This window comes from Protobothrops mucrosquamatus, unplaced genomic scaffold, assembly GCF_001527695.2.
Source record: "Protobothrops mucrosquamatus isolate PMUCROS unplaced genomic scaffold, P.Mucros_1.0 scaffold46, whole genome shotgun sequence".
Classification (NCBI taxonomy): Eukaryota; Metazoa; Chordata; class Lepidosauria; order Squamata; family Viperidae; genus Protobothrops; species Protobothrops mucrosquamatus.
Window position 1 is genome coordinate 112,879 of NW_015386428.1, and position 23,640 is coordinate 136,518.

Sequence of the window (23,640 nt, forward strand, 5' to 3'; positions counted from 1 at the left end):
AGGCTGAGCCCTAGGCCCCCTGCAATGTGGGCTGCTCCAGGGCTGGAGCCTTTCCTAACATCTACCTGAAACTGCTGTGGAAGGTCATCTGACCATATGGGGTCCGGTATGTTGATAATACCCAATTATAGATCTCCATTCCTAGATAAGAGAAGCGATATTGGGGCAATGTTGGCCAAGCGCCTGGAATCTGTAAAAGTCTGGATGGGGAGGAACTGGCTTCAAGTCAACCCTACAGGATGGAGTGGCCATGGGTTTTTGAACATCTAGGGCAGTGTTTCTCAACCTTGACAACTTTAAGATGTGTGGACTTCAACTCCCAGAATTCCCCAGCCAGCATAGCTGGCTGGGGAATTCTGGGAGTTGAAATCCACACATCTTAAAGTTGTCAAGGTTGAGAAACACTGCTCTAGGGCCAGACGATTCTCCATCTTTGACTTTGGAAGGGGTAACATTTCTGCAGACTGAGCTGGTGTATAATTTGGGAGTCGTTCTGCATTCACTGCTCCAGCTCAAGGAAAAATAGCCAAGTCGCTTTTATACCAAATAGAAAATAGCTCTAATAATATGGTAGGGTGACCTACAGAAGGGCTTTAAATAAGGCACTTAATGAAAGCAGACTGAGTTATGAGTTACTGGTTGCTGGGTGTGGGAGCCCTTGTTTGTTGGGCTCTTAAGGTTCAGTTGCAACTGTTGCTGTTGTAGCAACCTCCTTGCTATGTAGCAATCTCCCTGCCTGAGCTCCTTGACTCAGTGGCTCAACTGCCAATGGTGTTCATGATCTTGGGGGGGGGGGGGGGGGGCTTTAATCTGCTTTCTCTCGCAGCTGGGTTGGAGATAGCTCAAGAGTTCACGGGCACAATGACATCCGTGGGCCTGCCACAAGTCATCCAGAGCCAGACATGCAACAGCAGTCCTACACCGGACCTGTTTTTTCTGCTGGAGCAGTGACAAGGTAATTTGGATTTAGGGGAGGAGGCAGTTTTTCTCTTATCAGAGTCAGACCACTCCCTGGTGGGAGTTCTTCCTGCAATTCTCTTATGCCCCTTCCCACACAGGGAGGCTGGACCAGGGGCGTGATTCAAATATGGGAACAACCGGTTCTCTGTGTGGATGCCGCTTCCAGAAGTCCATTCTGGGCCTGGGCAACAAAAAATTAGCTACCGGTACTGCTGAATCCCACCATTGGGCTGGACCTATGAGATTGACCTGCCCCGGGGCAATGAATGAACCCAGTTGGTTCCAAGGGACTGGGGGTTGTTCCAGAGAGTCTGCTGCAGGGTTCGACTGAAATGGCCGCCTGGAATGAGAGGGCAACGGGCTGCATATTGGATTGTGCCTGAATAGCATTTCCTCCCCTATGGATCACAGAACTCCCCTTCTTCATGGAGGAGCCGAGAGGAATGAGGTGGAAGAAGAGGTGCCTCAAGAGGAGTGAACTTGATCAAACAGGAGCTACAGCTGCTATTGGAGTCTACCTCATGGCCCTACATTGGGCATTCTCTGCCCTTATTGCAGACTTGTTTGGGGTGACCTGAGCCCTTCTGGAAGGAAGTGGTTTGGGGATGCACTTATAGCAGGGGTGTCAAACTCAATTTCATTGAGGGCCGCATCAGCATTGCGGTTGCCCTCAGGGGGCCGGGTGGGTGTGGCCAGGGTGGGTGTGGCCTACTGGGTGGGTGTGGCCAGCTCTACATCGTTCGCGTCAAGGGTGCCTGTGGGGGCCTGGGCAGGAGTGGGATAGATCTGAGGGTCTCTGGCAGAAGGGGGTGGGATCGGGGCAAGCGCCAAGCCTCGCTGTTCCTCTCAGGCCATGCGGGGAGGGGGCTTATGGAGCTAAGACTGAATGCCTTTCAGCATAGAGGGCCACCACAAAATTGTACATTGGCTCCCAGCTGGCCTGGGCCAGGGCCAAGGCAGCGGGGGCCATTCCCTCACTGTTTTCAGGATGGCTTCGCGGGCCACATGAAACCACTTTGCGGGCCACATCCGGCCCCCGGGCCTTGTGTTTGACATGTCTGACTTATAGGGTCATTGTGGGGAATATGTTGGGCATCTGATGGAAAAAGTTGATCAGATCTAAGGTGGAGTCTGGCCTTGGAGTGGATTCTGTGGGGGCTGGGAATGGCCTGGGGGGAGGGTGATCCTTTTGGGTGATCACCTGGGGGGAGGGTGATCCTTTTGGGGCAGAGGAAGGGGACAGGATGGTCGTGACTGTTAGCTCACCCACCTCTATGTTAGATCTCATCATGGCGGTCTAGGCGGGGATCAGTTCCTCATTGAGACGGGGTGGTCACAGTGGTGCATTCCCATCTCATAGGACCATTGCTGAAGGTTGTACCGAAAGTGTTGAGCTTCAGCTTCAGGAGGCCTTAGAAGAAGTGGATCATCTGGATCCCTTTGAGTTCAGGCCTGGATATGTACCCTGGATACAGATGGCATTGACTGCACTCTTGGATGTCCACTGGCAGGAGAGGGATGAGGATAGCGCCTCCATCCTTACTCCTCTTGACCTTTTAGAGATCATGATATCCTTAAGGCTAGGCTCTGGGAGTTGGGGATGGGCAGTTTTATACCGGTTGTCTTTGTTCCCTTGGGCTGGTCCTAGTTGAAGTTGGGAGGTGAGAGAGAAGCCCCCTCCCAGGGCTCAGTGTCTTCCCCTACCCTGTTCAAGACTACATGGGACTGCTGGGTGAAGTCATCCAATGGTTGGGGATGATGACGTTGGGATAGCACCACCCCAGATTGTTTGAACAATGTGGAGGGTAGTTCTTTCTCAGAGCCTGGAGGCTATGGGGGCCTGGATGGGGCACAACAGGCTTCAGCACAATTCAAAGAAAACTGGATAGATCTGGGGTTTTGGACCTCCTGGTTCCAGAGACCTTCTAGATTTGGCCAAGGATGGAGTGGTACCATCTTAAAACCGTGTCAGCCCTTTGTGGCAGACCATACCAGGAAACCAAGACTATGCTAATATTTACTTTTATTACAAGGTTATGATAACATTGTTTTGCAGCTATGATAACATTGTTTTGCAGCTCTCCCTCCCTCCAAGAGAACTAGGGAGGGTCTTGAGACGTTTTCTCAGATCCTGCCCGAGATCCAAGATTTCTTTTGTCCGACCATTGTCGGCTGTGACTCTTCCTCTTGTTCAGGGATAGTCAACCTTGGCTCTTTTATGACTCGTGGACTTCAACACCCAGAATTCCTGAGCCAGCTATGCTGGCTCAGGAATTCTGGGCGTTGAAGTCCACGAGTCATAAAAGAGCCAAGGTTGACTACCCCTGCTCTTGTTCCTCAAGGCTATTCTGATTGCCCGTTATACAGAACCAGTGTGCAATCCAGGATCCTGTGGACTCATGGTTCCTGGTCAAGAAGCAGAGGGAAGCCATGGCTAGGAGGGCATTTGCATAACTTCAGATCGCACATCCATTGTACCCAAGCCTGGACTGGTGTGTGTGTGTGTGTCCTGTTCATGGCCATGCCTTTGTGACCTCCAGATTGTACTACTGTAATGTGTTTTACATGGAGTTGCCCTTGGAAGTGCCTTTGGAAGCTTTAGTTGGTGCAGGATGCAGTGGCACAGGCATTACATGCCCTTGAAAACTTGGTGTGGTGCCCAAGCCTGGGGCCCTGGGATAGAGCCAATCTCCAGTGTGGCTAATTGAGTGGTTGATGCCCAGCTATGTATTTTGTCTATTTTTATTGCAGAGCCTTGCATAGAGATATGGGAGACAACATAAATCAAATAAATAGGTTTTTGGGCTACAGAATACAGAACAACAGGTGGAAGGAGCTGACCCAGAAAGGCTGGACAGCTTCAGTTAGCAATCTATTAAGGTCATCCTTAGAATAGTTTTTAAGCTGCTTTGGGATGTAAAATGTGGCTGCCCACGTGCTCCCTAGTGGTTAGCAACAACAACCAGAGTGTTTGTAAGGTCAGTGAACACCACTGGGCTTTTAACTTTGGATAGCGTCTTAAAGGTGCTTTTGCTACTGGAAGGACCTCAGCTGAAGCCCTTCCTTGTCTGCCTTTGAATCCTTTACATGGTTCAGCTTGTTGCTACAGCCATTGTGCTCTGAGAACTTTGAAGAGTCTGAAAAATGCATTAATTGTTGGTAGCTTCTTGCAAGAAATGTGGACCTTAATGGAAATGTGACTGGCTCCATAGGCCCATTGATTATTTAGTCACTGAATTTTAATTGTCAGCGATAGATCTTTATGAACTTTATAAGCTACTTCTCATCTTTCAGATGTACTGAAACATCCTTTAATAAACATATAAGGCATCCTGGCAGATAGCAAAGCTAGAAATGAAGTTAGACCAGTGTGGTTCATGAGTACTTATCAATGTGTAGAATAGTTACAGAATACAGAATAACAGAGTTGGAAGGAACCTTGGAGGTCTTCTAGTCCAGCCCCCTGCTTGAGAAGGAGACCCTTTACCATTCAAGACAAATTGCTGTCCAATATCTTTTTTAAAAAACAAAAACAAAACAACAACCCAGTGATGGAGCACCCACAACTTCTGAAGGCAATTCATTCCATTGATTGTTCTTTCAGGAAATTTCTTCTTAGTTCTAAATTGGATCTGTCCTTGATAAAGTTCCATTAGTTATTTCTTGTCCAGTCCTTAGGTGCTTTACGAAATACAGTAGGTTAACACCCTCTTCTCTGTAACAACCACTCAAATATTGGAAGACTATCACCCCTACTCCCTTCTCTTCATTATACTAAACATACTCAGTTCTTGCAACTGTTCACGTTTTAGCCTCTGGATCCCTTATCATCTTTGTTGTTTTTCTCTGCACTCTTTTCTAGAGCCTCAACATTTTATTTTTTGTATTGTGACCAAAGCTGGATGCAGTATTCCAACTGTAGTCTTAGCAAGGCAGTATAAAGTGGTATTGACACTTCACATGACCTTGATATAATCCCACTGTTGATGCAGTTAGGACTGCATTGGCTTTTTTGGTAGCTGCAGCACACGGCTGGCTCACATTTAAATGGTTGTCCACTAGAATTTCTGGATTCTTCTTGCAATTACTGCTGTTGAGCCAGGTGTCACCTATTCTGTACCTGTGCACTTTTTTCTTGCCTAAGTGTAAAACTTTACTTTTCTCATCATTGAATTTCATTTTGTTAAATAGGGCCCAGTCCTTCTGGATCTTTAGCCTATCTTCTGGTGTATTGGCTATTCCTCCCAGGAGCTGTCATCTGCAAATTTGACAAGTTCCTCTTCAATCCCCTTGTCTAAATCATTTATGAAGATAATGAAGAGTACTGAACTTAAGACAAAGCCTTGGGGTGCCCCACTGCATACTTCCCTCAGTGTAAATATAGTTCCATTCAGGACTACACTTTGGTGGTGCTGTCTATCCCACATTTTTCTATTTTATCAAGAAGTAGGTTATGGACTATTTTGTCAAATGCCAAGTATACTATGTCCACGGCATTTTGCTGATGCACTAATTTAGTCACTTTGTCATAGAATGCAATAAGGTTTGACTGGCGTGATCTGTTTTTGAGAAATGTTGGCTTCCAATAACAGCTTTGGTGGCTTCTTGTTGTTTGTTGCTGGATTATCTTTTGGGATGGATAGAACTGGACTTGGGAGAAGGACCACTGTGGTTTCCAGGAGGCCCATGATGGTAAAGGCAAGAAAGGGTGCAAGGCCCCCCAAGGCGGCACTGGGCCCGCCCTGCCCAGGCTGAATTAGGAGAGTCGACTGAAGCCTCTCCAGAACGCCTGTGGGGCTTCTGTGTGTCTGGCTTCCTTCCCTCTTGAGCTCCACCTCCTACTTCACTACTGCTCCGCCAGGCCTTACCACATGATCTCATCTCAGCCCCACAAATAAATCAGGCAGGCAGAGCAGGTCATGACCCATCCACCCCCTTGGGATAGAATCCAGATGTTGCTGGCCAAACGAAACCGATCCGCTTCCTTTTTTGGGAAGATACACCCCACCACTAATAGCTTCCAGCAGTATGGAGGTAGGAGGCACTCGGTTGCCAAGTGCCTAGAGGTGGGGGAGAGGTGGGAGCAGAGCCCCACCCTGCCCCTGTTCAAATGCTACACAAGCCTCTTCAGGTAGCCCGTCATGTTGCCGAGCGTCTTCTGCAAGCAGGAAAAAGTCTGACTCAAATTTACTCCCTTTACACCATAGCTACTTTGGCTGACATTCGGTTATTACGAGCACAAGTTGCCGGAGAATCTTGACTTCGGTTGCAGACATTTCCCCCTCCTTTCCCACTCTGGAGGGGCTGCAGCTGAATGCAGTGCCAGACTGGCCTGGACGTGAAGCAATGCCTACCCTAGGTGGGAACAATCCCTCAATTTTGTTGTGAGACACTCTTCCCCTTCCTCGCGCTAAATCCTGGGTGGAGCAGAGGTCTGGGCACACCCAGCGGCATTCAGATGGTGGGTCGGAGGAGAAAGTGTTGAATTCTTTAGGATTTTGGGAAGCAGCTCAGTGAGAAGACTGGATGTCCAATCCGGCATGACAAACCCATCTTATCCCCCCCCCTGTTCTTAAAGTGAGTTATCCTTAACGATCCATTAACATGATTTATTAGAGAAAGTCAGAAAAGAAGGGGAGAGATCCACGGGACCAGAGGTGAGCAAGCCCATCAACAGGCAGACACCCAGCTGTGGTCTCCGACTCCCCAACAGCAGAGCATCTGAGGAAATGGCTACATAGTGCATTTAAAGGAACATGCATAGCATTTCACCAAAGAAAAGCAGGAAAGCAATTCAGGCCACAGAGAACGTGTGCAGAAAGCAACAGAGCCCCTTCCTTCCAGGCGGGAGAGGGCAGGATAGAAGAGTGGGGAGACTCCCAGGACTGAAAGCAGCAAGTAGAGAGTCCAGGCCCAGAGGGGGGGGAGGGTAGTGGAGGTCAGGGGATTCAAAACTGAAGCCCAGGGTTTGTGAGAGAAAAAAAACTAAAGCCTTTTTAGCCTTAAAAGCTTTCTTTTGCAGCCACTCAGGGTTTCCTGGGGACCAAAGCAAAGGAGGGATGCCCTGCCGAAGGGCTGGCTGTCACTCCAGAACTTGGGGGGGGGATGAGAGAGATGGTACTCCACGCCTCGGGGGTGGAGGTCTCCGCTCCCCAAAAGTGAGCAGGGGTGGCTAGAGAGAAACAGGATGGTGGAGGGGGAACAGCTGAGCTTGTCCTGCTAACAGTCGGACAACCGGGGTGGATCCCCAGGGAAGAGCTAATGCACTTGGGTGGGAAACGGGAGGCTCCCACCCTCTGAGAGACACCCACCTGCTCTCTTCCGGACCCAGAAGAAAACAGCCCCCCGAGGCAGATCACGGTCGGTGGTGGGGGTGGACTTCACCACCACGCTGCTGGTGAGAAAGGGAAGCGGCCCCAGCTCGTCTAGAGACGACAGGCCGAGTGAGAAAGCCACAATTTTTGTCTGGCAGCAGGAAAGAGGCGGCTGGCGCCAGTCAGCAGTGCCAGGGAGGGGAGGACCACCCCTGCCCTGCCACTGCCCCAGGAGAGAACTTTGGCACACACACAATCTAGAGGACAACCGCACGGGATGTTCCTTCAGAGACCGTTGGCACAATCGCGACACAGGATCTCGTCGCTGTCAGGGATGAAGCCCTTCCCCACCAGTGAGGTAGTACAGCGGGAGCAGCTGAAGCAACTTTGGTGCCAGTGGCGATCCTCGAAGGAGATGTACTTGCCTCCCCCAAAACCTGGGGGGGGGAAAAAAAAGGAGGCGGCATGGGACAGGGGCCCACCTCCATCTGATTCTGCTGTCCGTCCCCTGTGCAGCTCTCCAGAGCCGGAGGCCGGGCCGGGCTGCCCTCCCGCTCGACTCACCTGTGATGGGCTTTGCGCAGGCGCTGCACTTTTTGGCATAAAGGCTGCCAAAGCACTTGACGCAGTAGGGCTGGTCCTCTTGAGAGGTGAACTGCTGCCCAGCCAGGGGGGCCTCGCAGCCTGTGCAGACGAAGCACTCCTTGTGCCACGGCTCGTCCCGGTAAGTCACTCCGCCCTTGGTCAGCGACTGTAAGCACAGGAGCAGAAGTTCGTCTCAGGGGCTGGCTTGGCCCCCCCCCCGCCGCCCCAGGACACTCCTACCAGCTGCGTCCCCCTCCCCTTGAGCGGTCAAGACCCAACCTTCTTGCAGCGGGTGCAACGCGGCGCAAACTTGCTCTCGTAGCAGGGCACGCAGTAATACTCGTTCTGCTCGGGGATGAAGGAACAAGCGCCAATGGGCTGCTGGCAGCTGCTGCAGATGAAGCAGTGCTCGTGCCAGGTCTGCCCGCTGTACTCCAGCTTCCGAGAGCCTGTGGGCAGAGGGAGGGAGGGAGGGTGGGTGAGCACCCCAAAGCCCAGGGGCTGCCGGGTCCGGGGCTCGGGGCATCATCAACCCACCTGGCATGACCACCTGTTGGCAGGCCACACACTGGGAGGAGAACTCCCGGCAATAGCAGCCGTTGCAGAGGAGCTCCTGTCCCTGGCAGGTGAAGGGCTCGTCGGCCAAGGAGCGGTCGCAGCGGAAGCAGCGGAAACAGCTCTCGTGGTAATGGCGGTCCTCGTAGTACAGCTCCTGTGGGGGAGAGAAGCAGAGGTCAGAGGGCAGTTGCCTACTGCCTCCGGGCACCTGGGACGGATGCTTCCGTTCCTCCCGGGGGACGGCCCCTCCATACCGTGCAGATGGCCCCAGAAGCAGCAGCCAAAGCCTATTGGCTGCCACCTGCAGCTCACTCAAGCGCATTATGCCCAGCCCAAAGCAGAGGAGACGCTGTCCTGGCTCAGGAGGCTGATCCGCCCCTGCAGGCCGACTCCGCCCGACCGGAGGCAGATTCCCGTAAGCGGCAAAGGACGAGAGGAGAGGATGCTAGCACCAGAAGCAGACTGCAACACCCCCACGTTTACTTTGCCCCCACATCTGAAGCACCATCACAGGTCTCAACCAATAATACACACAAGGCATCTCTTCCACTAATGGGATCTGGCCTATCAGGATTCTACCTAGGAAGAACGGGACAGACTTTGTGCAAAAACAATTAAGTTTGACAACAGCAACACGGCAACATCAGAGCCTTTTAACCTCCCAGGTATCTGCACCAGATACCTCGAAGTAGCCGTCTTGGAACGACGACAAAAGACTGGACAGCCACCTCTCTGAAAGGGTACAGGGTCTCCCGCAGGGGGTTGGACTAGAAGACCTCCAAGGTCCCTTTCAGATCGATTCTGGTTAATTAATTGCTGGATTTATACCTATCAGACTGTCAGACGTTCAGGCCGTCTTAATAAAGACAACAGCCTTTTTTAAAAACACACAACCACACAGAGAGACACAAATAAAGCTCTTGAACTCTATTTCACACTAATTTGTCTCTGCATCAGTACCACCTCGTCTGCCTTCCTTTCCATCCTGCTCTCAACCTTGTTTGAATCCTGTCAACCCAACCCCCACCCCTCATCTGGCCAAGGCAAGGACAGCTCCAGAAAGCAGGCATTTCCATTGCGTAACGTGTGTGAATCAGGAGGCTCCAGGAACCATTCTACAAATTCCCAGGGCTGAAACCTAGAGAGGCTGCTCCAAGAAATTTAAACGGGGGGAGGGAGGGAGGGGATCAATGAAAGAGCTTGTAGAGGGGCCTGGCGGAGAGGCATAAATAAAGGGGGTCAGCAGCTGAGACGGTGGGTCAAAAGGGCAAGTCCTGAGTCTGGAGGAGGCCAAGGTGGCCTTGGGCCTTCTCCAGTCATGGTAGCCCAAAAGGCTGGAGGTACTGGGGCCTCTTGAGGTGCTCCTTGAGCTGGCTGGGCTTTTTGCTTCCTTAGGTGTTAAAGCAATGATATGTCCTAGGGCAGGGGTAGGCAACCTTGGCTCTTTTATGACTGGTGGACTTCAACTCCCAGAAGTCCTGAGCCTGGGAGTTGAAGTCCACCAGTCATAAAAGAGCCAAGGTTGCCTAACCCTGCCCTAGGGGAGTGTTGTGGGACCTTAATTCTGATTTGTTTTGGGTACCGTCTTGATCATCCGATAGTATTTTATATTTTCCTTTTAAAGGTCCCATATAAACAGGGGGGAGTGAGGGGAAGCAGGGGCAGCCTGAGCAGAACTGGTGGCCCTCACCCGGCAGTCGTGTCCAATCAGCTCCTTGCACTCGTCGCAAGTGTTGGCAAAGTGGGAGTCGTAGCAGGGGATGCAGAAAGGACCCCCATCTCCCTGGATGTACTTGCGCCCGTAAAGAGACTCCTTGCAGCTGGCGCAGTCAAAGCTCTCCGTCATCTTGCTGGCTGGAAGTCGAGGTGCTTCCTGGGAAACGAGAAAAAAACAAACAAAACCGCAGTTGACTTCCCTAGCCAAGTTTCGGGGGAAAGATCTGCCCGCTGGCGGAAAGTGGTCCCCTTTGTCTTTCGTACGCAGACCCACACAAGCTGGGGGGAAGGAGGGTGCCGCTCACTACGAGCTGTGGAAGCCACACCTTGCACTGGGGTTGAACGGTGAGGGAAACTGCAAGGTAGGAAATGGTTTCTGAAGTTTTCAGAATCCAACCTTTGATGCAGTTTTCTTTTCTACATTTCTGGATCAGCTCTAGGTACAGCGGTTCTCAGCCTTCACTTTCAAACTCTGGGTATTGGGGGCACCCTTGGCTAGGTAGCCCTCCGGCTTCCTTGGCTCTCAGCCAGCGCAGCCATCTGGGAGTGGGGGCAAATTCCCCACTCCTCACCCGCAAGTGCATTTGTTGTCAATTCTCTCCAGAAGCTTTAGCTCAGTGGTTCCCAACCTTTTTAATGCCGCGACCCCAACCGGTCGTAAGTCGAGGACTAAACCGGTCGTAAATTGAGGACTAAACTGGTCGTAAGTCGAGGACTACCCAACCGGTCGTAAGTCGAGGACTTTCCCTGCCCGGGAGCGCCATGCATGCGTGGTTCCGCCCCCTGCGCCGGCCGAGGCATAGCTGGCAAGCGGCAGAGACGGAGCAGGCCGACCACCAGCTGGCCCAGCCCAAGGGAGGTAAGGCACCCGCCGGAAAAGGGGGGAAAAAATGGCGGACAGCCTTGCTTGGCGACCCCCGTGAAATGGTCGATCGACCCCAAATGGGGTCCCGACACACAGGTTGAGAACCACTGCTTTAGCTAGAGGCTGCCCCCTCCCCAGGACCGGAGTCACGGGGAGGGGAGCGTCTTCCAGGGCAGCAAAAGCAAGGAGTTCCTCCAGACCTCTCATCTCTTGTCAGTGAACTGCAGCATCCTCACCAGATGAGCAAGGGGCCACTGTCCTCTTCCAAGAGAGCCGATGGGTTGGTCTCCAGCCAGGAGCTCCCGCGCGTTAGCATGCCTGGACTAGCCGTCCTGAAACTGGGAGAGGGTGAGCAATCACTGTAGCCTCCAGGAAATTCCAGCATTTCAATTCTTTTTGAAATAAACCAGAGAAGGAAGGAGGAGGTGGGGGGGGGCTACGAAGAGGGATGAGGAAGAGGGGAAAGCTGCAAAAGCAGCACACGCAAGGCTGTGTTGCAACAAAAGCTGAACTTCCACTGGCCCTTGCCAAGCCAAGGGCCCTGTCTCCTGTGACGAATGCTGTCTTGAGCAGAAGAACCACATCCTGGCTCTCCGACAGCAATCTTCCCAGCCAGTGGCTCGTTTTACACTCCAGAATACGAACAAAATGGCTAGTTTTACATTCAATAATACCCATTTAGCTGCCGTAAACGAAAGGCAGATTTTTATTATTTGATCAAACAACCCCAATGCACTTGGTCACCCAGCTCAGCTGTTTTAGTGGGGGTTTTGTATGGGGTATTTTTAGAGCAGGCCTGTTATTTAATTTGATTTTAGACAGAAATTTGTGTATATTTATCATGGTTTTTATTATCGCCTGTTCACCGCCCTGAGTCCCGTAAGGGAGATAGGGCGGTATATAAATTCAATAAATAAATAAATAAATAAATAAATAAATATCCCAAGTGGCTAGAAAGCTTTTCTTTTGCAAGCTTCATCTTTTGCCCCTTCTCCAAATGCTAATTAGTAAATATTTCCTTACATTTGAAAGTGGAACTCCCAACAGTCTCCAGAGACAACAGCTCGCCTTGTCTGTGCTCCTCATGTGCTTAGAAACAGAGGCTATTTTGTAGGTCTCTCTCTGTGCCTCCCCCCCTTCCCTGTGATTCAGCATCTCACCTCCAGAAATGGTGAGAATGAAGTTCCTACAGCGGTGGGGGTGGGGGTGGCGGGCAGAAGAAAGAGGGAGCCAACTCCTTAACAAATCCTTTCTCTAAAACAAGAGTTTGCATTTGGGCCATGGGAACAGGAGAAGAAGGGAACCGGAGAAGAAAGGAAAACCTTTTAGTTGTGCTCAGTGAAACAAACGTGAACGTGGACAGGACAGGAGCCTGCCGTTGCGACTGCAAGTCCGTGAAGAACCGGAGCAGAAGATGTCACACCTGGGTTGGTGAGAAAGGATGTGGACGTGCAAAGACAGGGAGGTGCTATAACAAAGACTTCCTCCACAAGGAAGGCAAGATGAACTGGGAGCAGGTCAGGGAAGGAGGACAACGACCAGAAGCAAAGGGGTTAGAAGCCCTCCAGAAACGTAGAAACCTTGTCCAGAGAAGCCAAAGATGGGCAACAGAAAGAGAGGATGGATCTCCAAAAGGTGCAAAGGAGGAGATTGTGCCCGATAAGAAGACAAAAAGAAGAATAATGGCAGGTGGTGATTCATGACTACAAAAGGAACCGAAACAAAGACTATGTTGACTGGACCCATTAGCTCAAGAGGTACGCTGTCTGCCTGGAGTGAAGATCAAGGACATGATAGAACAACTCCCAAGACCTTCCCAGTCCACCGACAAGGCAATTATCCCTTCTTGCTTAGACGTGTGGAAGGAATGATACGGAGAGATAGCTGCAACCCAGACACCACAGGCATGCAGACCTTGGAAGACAGCGCAAGACGTGTGCGCTCATCGTTCTTTCAGTCCGTAAGAGAGGACTGAAAAGGCAAATCGGATCCCTGCAAGTCATGACATGGCTACACAAATGGGCTATCCATGGGAGCAATTTGGTTTCTGGAGCCGGGTTTGGCTAACATGGTAAAATTGGGTTTTTTTGGGGGGGGGACTTTAAATAGCAACTGAAGATGAAAACTCTTAGCGCGTAAAGAAATATGCATTGTGGAAAGCGAAGGTGTTGCTGAAAGGGGGGCTCTTAAAGGAGGGGTCCCCAAGACCTGGGCCATGAACCAGACCTGGTTCGGAACCAGGCGAACCCACAGCTCCATTTGCACAAGTGGTGGGCACTCGTGTGAGTGTGTGAAGCTCCGTTTGTGCGAGCCCAGATGGAGCTTCCCGTGTACGTGCGAGGGCCGGCCACTTGCACAAATGGATGGAGCTTCACATGCGCGTGCGAGTGGCCACCGCTCACGCAAATGGAACTTCATCCCGGTGCAGGAGTGCCTGTAAAATGGAGCTGTGCCTGCCACTCGCCCGGAGCTGTTTCCTCTTCTCCGCCCCCCCCCCCGGTCCGCAAAGCCACTTAAACCACTGAAAGTAAAAACAGAATATAGGCTGAGGAAGTTCACGGCCTTCGCTGCTTCTACAGTAACATTCAGTGTGAAAAATAATAAAGATAGCAAAAACATCATAGGCACAATGGGGGTCAGGTGGATTCACCCAAATGCAGCAGTTATTTGAAAGAAACTGAAGCAACAGAAAAGTGAACAGGATTTAAACTCGATAAAAAAATCTCATCTGGAACAACTTTTTTTTTTATTTTGAATGGGTTTAAATCTACAGGACCAGTTAAAGTGCAGTGCAGGGAAGAAAGGAACAAGGTCTAGACCAGGGAGGAATTCTGGGAGTTGAAGTCCATGAGTCCTAAAAGAGCCAAGGTTGCCTACCCCTGGTCTAGACAATCCTTGATGCATTTGCCTTTGAGAAATCCAGAACAGGGAAGTGCTGGATGACTGGAAAAGGGCAGGTGTTGTAAAGGCAAGGAAGGAAATTCCAATAAATCACAGAGCAGCGCTTTGAAAATGTAGTAGTAATTACAAATATCTGCATGGGCTTTCTGCCAGGTTAATTTCATCTCATTTTTTTGATTGGGTAATTTTCCCAATACACATTGCACACTGCTATAAATGATGTATCTTGTTTTCAGTGAAGTATGTGGCATGCTGATTGGGGTTCCAATCAATATGAACCAGAAAGGGTGACAATGAACAGGAAAGATTCCTGGCCCCAAAACCATCTACTGAAAGATGATGATCAATTATTCCTCACCGAATGAGGGCAACAAGTGGGATGCCCCAAAGATCACTCTTGGGGCCTTTATTTCTCACCATTTTTATGAGATGAGAAGGGGAATCAAGAAGAATTAAGATGGGGGAAATGCTTGTGAAGGGAGACACGAATGTAGAATAGTTTATACCCTAATAGCCAATACCCTAGAAGACAGAAATATACAGTAATAAGATTCACAACGAACGTGGCTAGAGAAAAGGGCTGAGACTAACAAAATGAAATTTAACAGAGGTAAAGAATAAAAAAAGTAATGCTCAGATATGTAACTGAACAGGACCCAGAAGTGTCCTGTATCAGCAAAGAAGACATGTGATTTAGGTGGCTAACAAAAGTATCGTGTTCCATTCATAGGACGCAATCATTCCACTCTCCCACTTCAGTCAGATGCCTCTGAAGGATGGCCCCATTCTAGATGCCCCCAGAATAAAATTTAAAGGTCAATGTAGACCCTGTGAAGAACAACTGAAGGAGCTGAGAAAAGACGAATGGGGGGGGGGGGGGAAGGACAGCATCCTTCCAACACCAGGCTATTTTTTTTATCATTCCCAAGAGCGACTTATCGAGTAAGCAATCTGTTCCAGAAAGGCATGTGATAGAGAATAACAGAATAACAGAGTTGGGAGGGACCTTGGAGGTCTTCTAGTCCAACCCCCTGCGCAAGCGGGAGACGCTACACCATTTCAGACAAATGGCTGCCCAATCACTTCTTAAAAAGCTCCAGTGTCGGAGCACCCACAACTTCTGAAAGCAATTCATTCCACTGATGGCGATCAGCATGTGTCCAGATAGTTGAACTCCTGCACTGGCCTGCAAGGATCTCTTTGGCCTCTAGGGCAGTGGTTCTCAACTTTTTTAATGCCGCGACCCCCAACCGGTCGTAAGTCGAGGACTAAACCGGTCGTAAGTCGAGGACTAAACCAGTCATAAGTCGAGGACTAAACCGGTCGTAAGTCGAGGACTAAACCGGTCGTAAGTCGAGGACTAAACCGATCATAAGTCGAGGACTACCCAACCGGTCGTAAGTCGAGGACTTTCCCTGCCCGGGAGTGCCGTGCATGCGTGGTTCCGCCCCCTGCACCGGCCGAGGCGTAGCTGGCAAGCGGCAGAGACGGAGCAGGCCGACCACCAGCTGGCCCAGCCCAAGGGAGGTAAGGCACCCGCCGGAAAAGGGGGGAAAAAATGGTGGACAGCCTTGCTTGGCGACCCCCGTGAAATGGTCGATCGACCCCAAATGGGGTCGCGACCCATAGGTTGAGAACCGCTACTCTAGGACAGGGGTCCTCAACCTTGACAACTTTAAGACTTGTGGGCTTCAACTCTGGCTGAGGGATTCTGGGAGTTGAAGTCCACAAGTCTTAAAGTTGCCAAGGTTGAGGACCCCTGCTCTAGGATACTGGAGGCAACTTAGTGATGACATTAAGCTTACTGGCCCACCATCCAAGGAGGCTGGGAAACAGATGCTTCCCTTTATGGCTTGGCCTAGAACCTGCCTCCCATTACATCTCTGCTTCCCCTTCCCCACCCTGGGGCCGTAAGCAACTCGAAAGGCATTTTTCCCCCCACAACAAACAACATATTTTAAGGCTTCCAGAAAGAGTGGAATTGTTAAAATGATTAACATTCACCGCAAGCAAGTCTTGAAATTGCGGCCCGCTGCCCACATGGAGTCTTCTGAATAATTCCACTCCCGTTTCAGGGAGGTGAGAGCCAAAGAGGCAGACTGATGGGGAGAAGCAGCACACAGCAGTTCCCTGGCAGCCCAAGGCTAGAGAAAGCACGCGCAACTCTGCTCTGTGCCCTCCCAGAGCCCAAGCATGCTTGAGGACCAGCCCCATGAGCTCAGCAGAGGTGACAGCCTAGGACGGGTCTGATGGGCTGCCTCTCCCCCAGCTTTTAGAAGCCCTGTGTGACTGTAGTGGGTGGGGGTTTGCGGCTCCCAGGCTTGCAAATGTTTAACAAGAGAAGGACGAGGGGGGACAGGATAGCAGTCTTCCAATATCTCAGGGGCTGCCCCAAAGAAGAGGGAGTCAAGCTATTCTCCAAGGCGCCTAAAGGCAGGACAAGAAGCAACGGATGGAAACTCATCAAGGAGAGAAGCAACCTAGAACTAAGGAGAAACTTCCTGACAGTGAGAACAATTAACCAGTGGAACAACCTGCCTCCAGAAGCGGTGAATGCTCCAACGCTGAAAGTTTTAAAGAAGAGACTGGACAGCCATTTGTCTGAAAGGGTATAGGGTTTCCTGCCTGAGCAGGGGGTTGGACTAGATGACCTCCAAGGTCCCTTCTAACTTTATTATTATAGTTGGGGACTGCCCCTGACTGGGTATGGAAAAATCAAGGTGGCAGAGAAATCTACCTAACTGGACTTTGACCTTCTGGTAGGGATGTTAATCTAATAGTTGATTAATGTTAGATAGAGTNTTATTATTATTATTATTATTATTATTATTATTATTATTATTATTATTACTTTTCATTGACAAGGAAGCGGGACTTTTGGTGACAGGTTGATATGGGAGGCAAAGTCCACATTTCCTGCAAGCTCTACCAGCAAGAAACAGCCCTTCTCACTGGGGACCCAACACAACTGACTTATTCAGCTGAAAAGCACTCTTTAGCCACGATGGGCAGAAGAAAAATCCTTGGGGAGAAAGAACCAGAATCAAGACAACAGGAGCACAGGAAGGAAATCTAAGTCTGGGGCAAAAATGTAATTTGAGAAAGCATCTCATACAAGACCCTATTCTCGTGAAGACAGAGGGATGGAGGAGGGGGAACAGCGTTCAGACCTGCAAGATTCTGTTAGGGTAACCCTATCATAAAAGTAACACTGGTAGTCCTCGGTTAACAACCACTCATTCACCAAGCATTCAAAGTTATGAGAGTGCTGGACGAATGGTGGTTACGAGTCCTCAAAGTTTCAGCCATTCCAGCACACACACACACCCCGTCACACTATTATTTGTGATTTGGGCTCTTGGTAACTGGCTCACACCTATGAGGGTTACAGTGCCCTGCAGTCACGTGGTTGCCATTTTCAACCTTCCCTGTCAACTTCCCACAAAGTCAACAATGGGAAGCTGGCAGAGGACGTTGCCTGAGAAAGTCTCCCCCATCTGTGCATCCTGCCCATCCCTCGGTGCTGCGCCCTGCCACCACCCACCCGTGCGCCCTCTCCCACCTGGCAGCAGTCACCCCACACCTTGCCACACCTCTCCCACCCAGCAGCAGCTGCTGACTTGCCTGGCCTCTTGCTTGCAAGCCACCTGGGGCTTGCACCTTCCTTCCAGCTTCCCCAGAGTTTGGTGGTTGGAAGCTTGTAAGAAATTGTGAGGAGCTGCTTGCTAAAAGACCCACACTCTTTGCTTAAAGGCAGCAAAAGAGGCAGCGGGAACAGCTGTTGCTAAGCAATGTGGCCACACGAGGTTGCATTTTGCAAGCAGTCCCAATCGCCACTGTAAAGGCTACTGCTACTGTATTAGCTTGCATGGCTTTGGTTTCCTAGTCCAGTGATGGTGAACCTTTTAGAGACCGAGTGCCCAAACTGCAACCCAAAATGCATCGTCGCGTGCCGGGTGGGTGTGGCCCATTGGGTGGCCGTGGCCGCGTTGGTAACGGCAGACTGGGTGGGACTAAAAAGTTCAATCAATCAATTCCAACTTTGCAAGATCTTTTTTTTTCCCACGAGAAGTTGAAATTGACTGATTAAACTTTTTTTTTTTTTTTGCACACGGCAGCGGAGGCCTAAAGCGAAAAAGTTGTATAAAACCCAGCTGAAGGCCTAGGACTGGGGCGACGGCGCGCGTGCCCACAGAGAGGGCTCTGAGTGCCGCCTCTGGCACCCGTGCCATAGGTTCGCCACCACTGTCCTAGTCCCTTGGAGAGCTGGCAGTCTCCGAGGGCAGCCCCCCCCCAAAGGAGATATTGCAGTGGTTTGGGTACCCTCCTGTAGCTGGGCCTTCCTTTTACACTGGCAGGGGTCCTCAACCTTGGCAACTTTAAGACTTGTGGACTTCAACTCCCAGAATTCCTCAGCCAGCAAAGACGGGTTCCTGGCTGCTGTCCTTCCGCGGCCTCCCCACAAATCTGCTTCTTCTGTGGGAGCACAGTCCCTCTTGCAGGCCAGAGAGAGACCCCTGAAGCCATGGCCCCAGGGCCAGAGTCACTTGTCTCATTATCCAGCCCGTGTCCTCACCGCATGACTCCCTAAAACAAGCAGGGCTGCAACAGAGGAAACTGCTCTACTGCACTCAAGAAAAACCCAAACGGAAAAATTGGAGACGGAGACGGTGTTCCTTGGAACTGGTTGCCTGTTCAGCCAGGGGAGGCAGCAGTTCTCCATCTTCCACATACTAATGTTGCTCAACAGCTCAAGGGAACTTTTTTCCCCAAATTTGGTCAAAACAGGCTCGCTCCGCGGTGGTGACTCTTTGTTTGGAGAGCTGCCACTGGGGGGGGGGGAAGGAGGAGGAGACGGGGAGGATATAAATCAGGTGTGAAGACTTTGCAACCCTCCCTGATGAGAAATCAAGTCAAGTGGCCGCATCTTGGTTACCTACCGACGGTAAAAAAAACCAAACTTCTGATCTCTTTTCCAGCAAAGGAAACGTGCCCCCTCCCCGTGCGTTCCCCCCCCCCCAAATTTCAGTCTGAAATGACACAGAGCTGACAGGCTCAGGCTGTTCTTCTCCGGCCATCTGCTGCTGTGTGTTTGCGAGAGCGGGAGAGGGGTGGTTGGGGGGGGGGGAGGCTGGATAGAATTCCCATAGCAGAGACTGGACAGGGGCCATCCGGTATCTATTACAGCCCCAGCACAAACCAGCCCTAACTCTCTACAGAAAGCTGTTCTTGTTTTAAAACCCTGCACAGGAGAGCAGCAACTCAAAACTTCCCAGCCCGGTTAAAAGCACCTACGCCAGGGGTTCTCAACCTTGGCAAACTTTTAAGACTTGTGGACTTCAACTCCCAGAATTCCTCAGCCAGCTGGGAGTTGAAGTCCATAAGTCTTAAAGTTTGCCAAGGTTGAGAACCCCTAACCTATGCTCAAGCAAGGAGGAGATTCCTGCGGAATCTTTCCCAGGAAGACACCTTTCAAGGCCACGATAAATGCCCTCTTTGGTGCCATGGCTCAGAGGAAGGCAGGCCATCCCATTCCACTGGGAGATTTGGTGGGAAGCATCGTCGCCGGGTTCAGCTTGCCAGGCTCCAGAGAGCCTGCTGACCAAAACTACCCCAATACAACTCCAGAAGGAACCTCAGAGACGTCTACTATGAAAGAGTGCAGAGGAGAATAAGGGGACCCCTTCCCCCCCCACCGCATTCACCTATAAAATTCAGGAAACGAGGAAAAATAGCCCCTTCCCCCCATGTGAACCATAGATCCCAGAGGCAGACTGAGTATTCCTCCTCCTGGAAGCAAGTGTTACATTCAGAACTCTCATGTCCCGCACTGTAACTGATCTGAGGGCAAAGAGGGAGGTTTGCATCTGGATGGGCGAGAGAGAGAGAGCAGCTTCTGATGAAATCCTGCTTTGCCAGTAAGCCTCTGGCAGGGAACACGGTCCCTGGGAGGGAGGTCCTCCCGACTGGTGGCACCTGCGTAAACAGCAGGTGAAAACCAAGCTCACCTTGCAGCCGTACCGGGTGGAGGAAAGGAAATGCCAGGAGGACGACGTAAGACATTCTGCGAGGCAGCCATTGGAAATGATCCCAAACGGAGAATGGCACAAAGCATATTGGTGGGTGCGTTGGGGAGAACAGCCTGCCCTGGTTGAGCAATGCCATCTTAAAGTTACCTCAAGAGCTTCCAGCCTAGGGCACCCTGCTGCTTCCTAGTCCTAAACCAGGGGTAGGCAACCTTGGCTCTTTTATGACTCATGGACTTCAACTCCCAGAATTCCTGAGCCAGCATGGCTCAGCTTGGAAACCTCTCCCTTTCCCCTCAGCATGGCTGGGAGTTGAAGTCCACGAGTCATAAAAGAGCCAAGGTTGCCTACCCCTGTCCTAAACCAACCCCCTTATGAGGCAGCACCAGGATCTGCCCATCTGGCCCAGACTTCTAGGAGAGGCCCATTGAGGACCCCCCTCCCCAAAGTGCACAGGAAATAGATGAGGCAGTGCTCCTTCTCTGGGGTAGCCCTTCTCTTTGGAAGGTCCTCTGGATGGACACGTGGCTTCCACCCTGTTGACATTTCTCAAGCAGATAAAGCCAATAAGATTCAACAGAGCTTAGCCCAAGCTGACCATAAGGATTTATGGTTGTGTGATTACGGGTGGACAAATTATTCTATTACATTATTGTATTATTCTACTTCTGTTGATCGACTGTGCGCTGCCCGGAGTCCACCAGGATATAAACACTGTTAAATAAACCAACATCTACACTGAAATTTTCACAGGGCTCCTCCAACCTGCCCTACAGGGCCTTAAGCATCACCTTCTTGCATACATCCTCCTCACAATTGGGGTGTGTGTGTTCAAGTATAAAGGAATTGGGGGGGAGGGTGCTGCTGATCTGGTAACTGGGCTTCTTGGTCCCTCCATGACTGATGAACACCTAGCACAGGGGTAGGCAACCTTGGCTCTTTTATGACTCGTGGACTTCAATTCCCAGAATTCCTGAGCCAGCCATGCTAAAGGGAAAGAGAGAGGTTTCCAAGCTGAGCCATGCTGGCTCAGGAATTCTGGGAGTTGAATTCCATCAGTCATAAAAGAGCCAAGGTTGCCTACCCCTGGTCTAGGACACTCACTGCTTAGAACAGGAGGACTTTGGACAGGGATAGGCAACCTTGGCTCTTTTATGACTCGTGGACTTCAACTCCCAGAATTCCTGAGCCAGCCATGCTGAGGGGAAAGGGAGAAGTTTCCAAGCTGAGCCATGCTGGCTCAGGAATTCTGGGAGTTGAAGTCCACGAGTCATAAAAGAGCCAAGGTTGCCTACCCTTGACCTAGCAGGAACTGAGTTGAGGCTGAACATGGTCTAAGAGCCGCAGAGCCAGCCCTTAGGTGGGTCAGGGAGGGAGGGCAATTTTGAAATCCACAAGGAAGCTTCCTGCCGTGCTGAAAGTTTCACCTTTGGGCAGAAAAGCAGTTGCAAAACACAAAGCTGCTGGCGCCACGCCTGATTCACCGAGGAGACAGACTGACACATCCGAGGGAGCAAGTTTGTTTTTCCACATTCTAGGCTGGGGAGAGCCTCCGTGGCAGGAGTGACGGGGCACCGCTGGAAAACCTGAGGCCAGGTCCTCCTGGATCCCCTCTGTGTCACTAAGAACATTGTCTCGATGGCATATGTCACAAAGGGGATCAAAATCACTCAGCACCATTATGAATTAGAATATATCTGGATTAGCATTTTAGAAGGGATACCCGAAGTGATAATACATTTATCTAAGATTACATTGGACTATGGTAATTGTAAATTAATAAAGCTCAAAACAGGATTAGGATTTATAGATATGTAATGTAGAAATGGATTATGTTAAATAGGTTATATTATTTGAGGGAAATAGAGAGGGAACATTTAATGTATTTACTTGAGCTATTATATGATTTTGTTTTTGGATGATTGATCACCCAACCACCACGGTGTGTCTTGAGCATTCTGTTGTAAAAGTTAAAAAAAACCAATAAAATTTGTTATTAAAAAAAAAAAAATCAGTCAGCACCATCCAAGACCACCTGAAAATTCAGAATAAGGATCCCCCCGGTCGCAAAAGGCGAAACCCAAATTAACTGTTACATTTTTAATGCCACGGATAGGAAAAAGTGCGAGTGGGATTTGGCCCTTCTTCCTCCACCTGGACATGTGGGTGACAGCCATCCCCACAGGCAAAGGCAGAAGAGATGGGCCACTCCGAACCAGAGGGTCCACTCCAGGGGCAGGAAATCCCCCCCCTGACAATCTATTCCAAACTTTTTGCACTCATGAGCCTCTAAACCAGTGGTTCTCAACCTTTTTAATGCCGCGACCCCAACCGGTCGTAAGTCAAGGACTAAACCGGTCGTAAGTTGAGGACTTTCCCTGCCCGGGAGTGCCGCGCATGCGTGGTTCTGCCCCCTGCGCCGGCCGAGGTGTAGCTGGCAAGCGGCAGAGACGGAGCAGGCTGACCACCAGCTGGCCCAGCCCAAGGGAGGTAAGGCACCCGCTGGAAAAGGGGAAAAAAATGGCGGACAAAAAAAATGGTGGACAAAAAAATGGCGGACAGCCTTGCTTGGCAACCCCCGTGAAATGGTTGATTGACCCCAAATGGGGTCCCGACCCACAGGTTGAGAACCGCTTCTCTAAACAAAAGTGTGGAGAAGGTGGGGGGGGGAGCAACCTCACCCATCCGTCCGCTTTCATTTGGTCCCCACGGGAGTTTTCAGAGAAGAGACTGATGAGGATCGCATTTGGGTTTACCTCCATAGTGCCTCCACTTTTTAAAGGCCTTTGCAAACCAAACGTCGGCGTTCATTTATCCTATTGTCAAATATCAGCCATGCTTACCACATTGGGTACATCGTCTGACTTTAGCCCCCACCCCACCCCACCTGACCTTCAGCCTCCTCTTTAGCTATCAGAAAAGGCTTCTCTCCAATTGGAAAGCTCTTGCCGTGCTTGGGATTCAACTGGAGTCATATCCAAATTAGTCCTGACTTTTGGCAGCTGGCAAGGCAGCTTCGGAGCTTCCAAAACAAGAGGCTGAAAGAACAGTGGCAATTTGAGCCTTGGGGGAGCAATACAGCGGTTCAAAAAGGACCCAGAGATTCGAGCAGTTTTCATTTTCTTTGCAAAGTTGGGTCAAGGTGTTCAAGCCAATGTCACAAAGCACGAGAATTGTGCATTGTTATAAAGCAGAAGGGCAAACCTGCTTCTTGGCCAGTACAACGGTGCAGGAAATTTTTTTTGACTTCGACACAGAATGCGAGGTCAGTTGCAATGCTCAAAACTACTGAATAATTGGATGCCTGTCATTCTAAATAAGGGCATGGTGTATTGGTATCTGGTGCGAATTCTTGTAATCTTTCGTCTGATAGCCCTTTAAAATGCACACAGATGCAACAATAAAAAATCTCTTCTCTAGAACTGGACAAAAAGAGGTATATACTGGCAGCTCCCAGCTGACGCACAGCGCATACCTTTTCCACCAAACTCTAGTATGGAATTGCCCAGAAAAGAGATGAAAAGCAGGCATAAAAGCTCTTCTGGAGAGATTGAAAGCCCTCTTTAAAGGCAGTTCTGTAGGAGATGACCAGGTTCGGTCTGGAGTCCCTGTGCCTCTGAAAGCTGGACTTAAGTCCAGCCCCTCTTGAAGTCCGTTGACTCTTATCTGGCGCCAATTCACACTGACTATGAGTAGATCAGATCCTGGTGAATAG

General features: G+C 50.5%; 1 protein-coding gene across 1 annotated transcript; it reads right to left on the reverse strand.

Moving 5' to 3' along the window:
• Positions 1 to 6,554: 6,554 nt before the first annotated feature.
• FHL3 (four and a half LIM domains 3) lies at positions 6,555 to 10,285 on the reverse strand. The gene is made up of 5 exons (XM_015811635.2): positions 10,108 to 10,285; positions 8,397 to 8,571; positions 8,139 to 8,308; positions 7,839 to 8,025; positions 6,555 to 7,711 (listed from the first exon to the last, which is right to left on the reverse strand). Exons 1-5 carry the CDS (start codon positions 10,261 to 10,263, stop codon positions 7,560 to 7,562), a joined length of 840 nt encoding a protein of 279 aa, XP_015667121.1. The 5' UTR covers positions 10,264 to 10,285; the 3' UTR covers positions 6,555 to 7,559.
• Between the last annotated feature and the right edge of the window lie 13,355 nt (positions 10,286 to 23,640).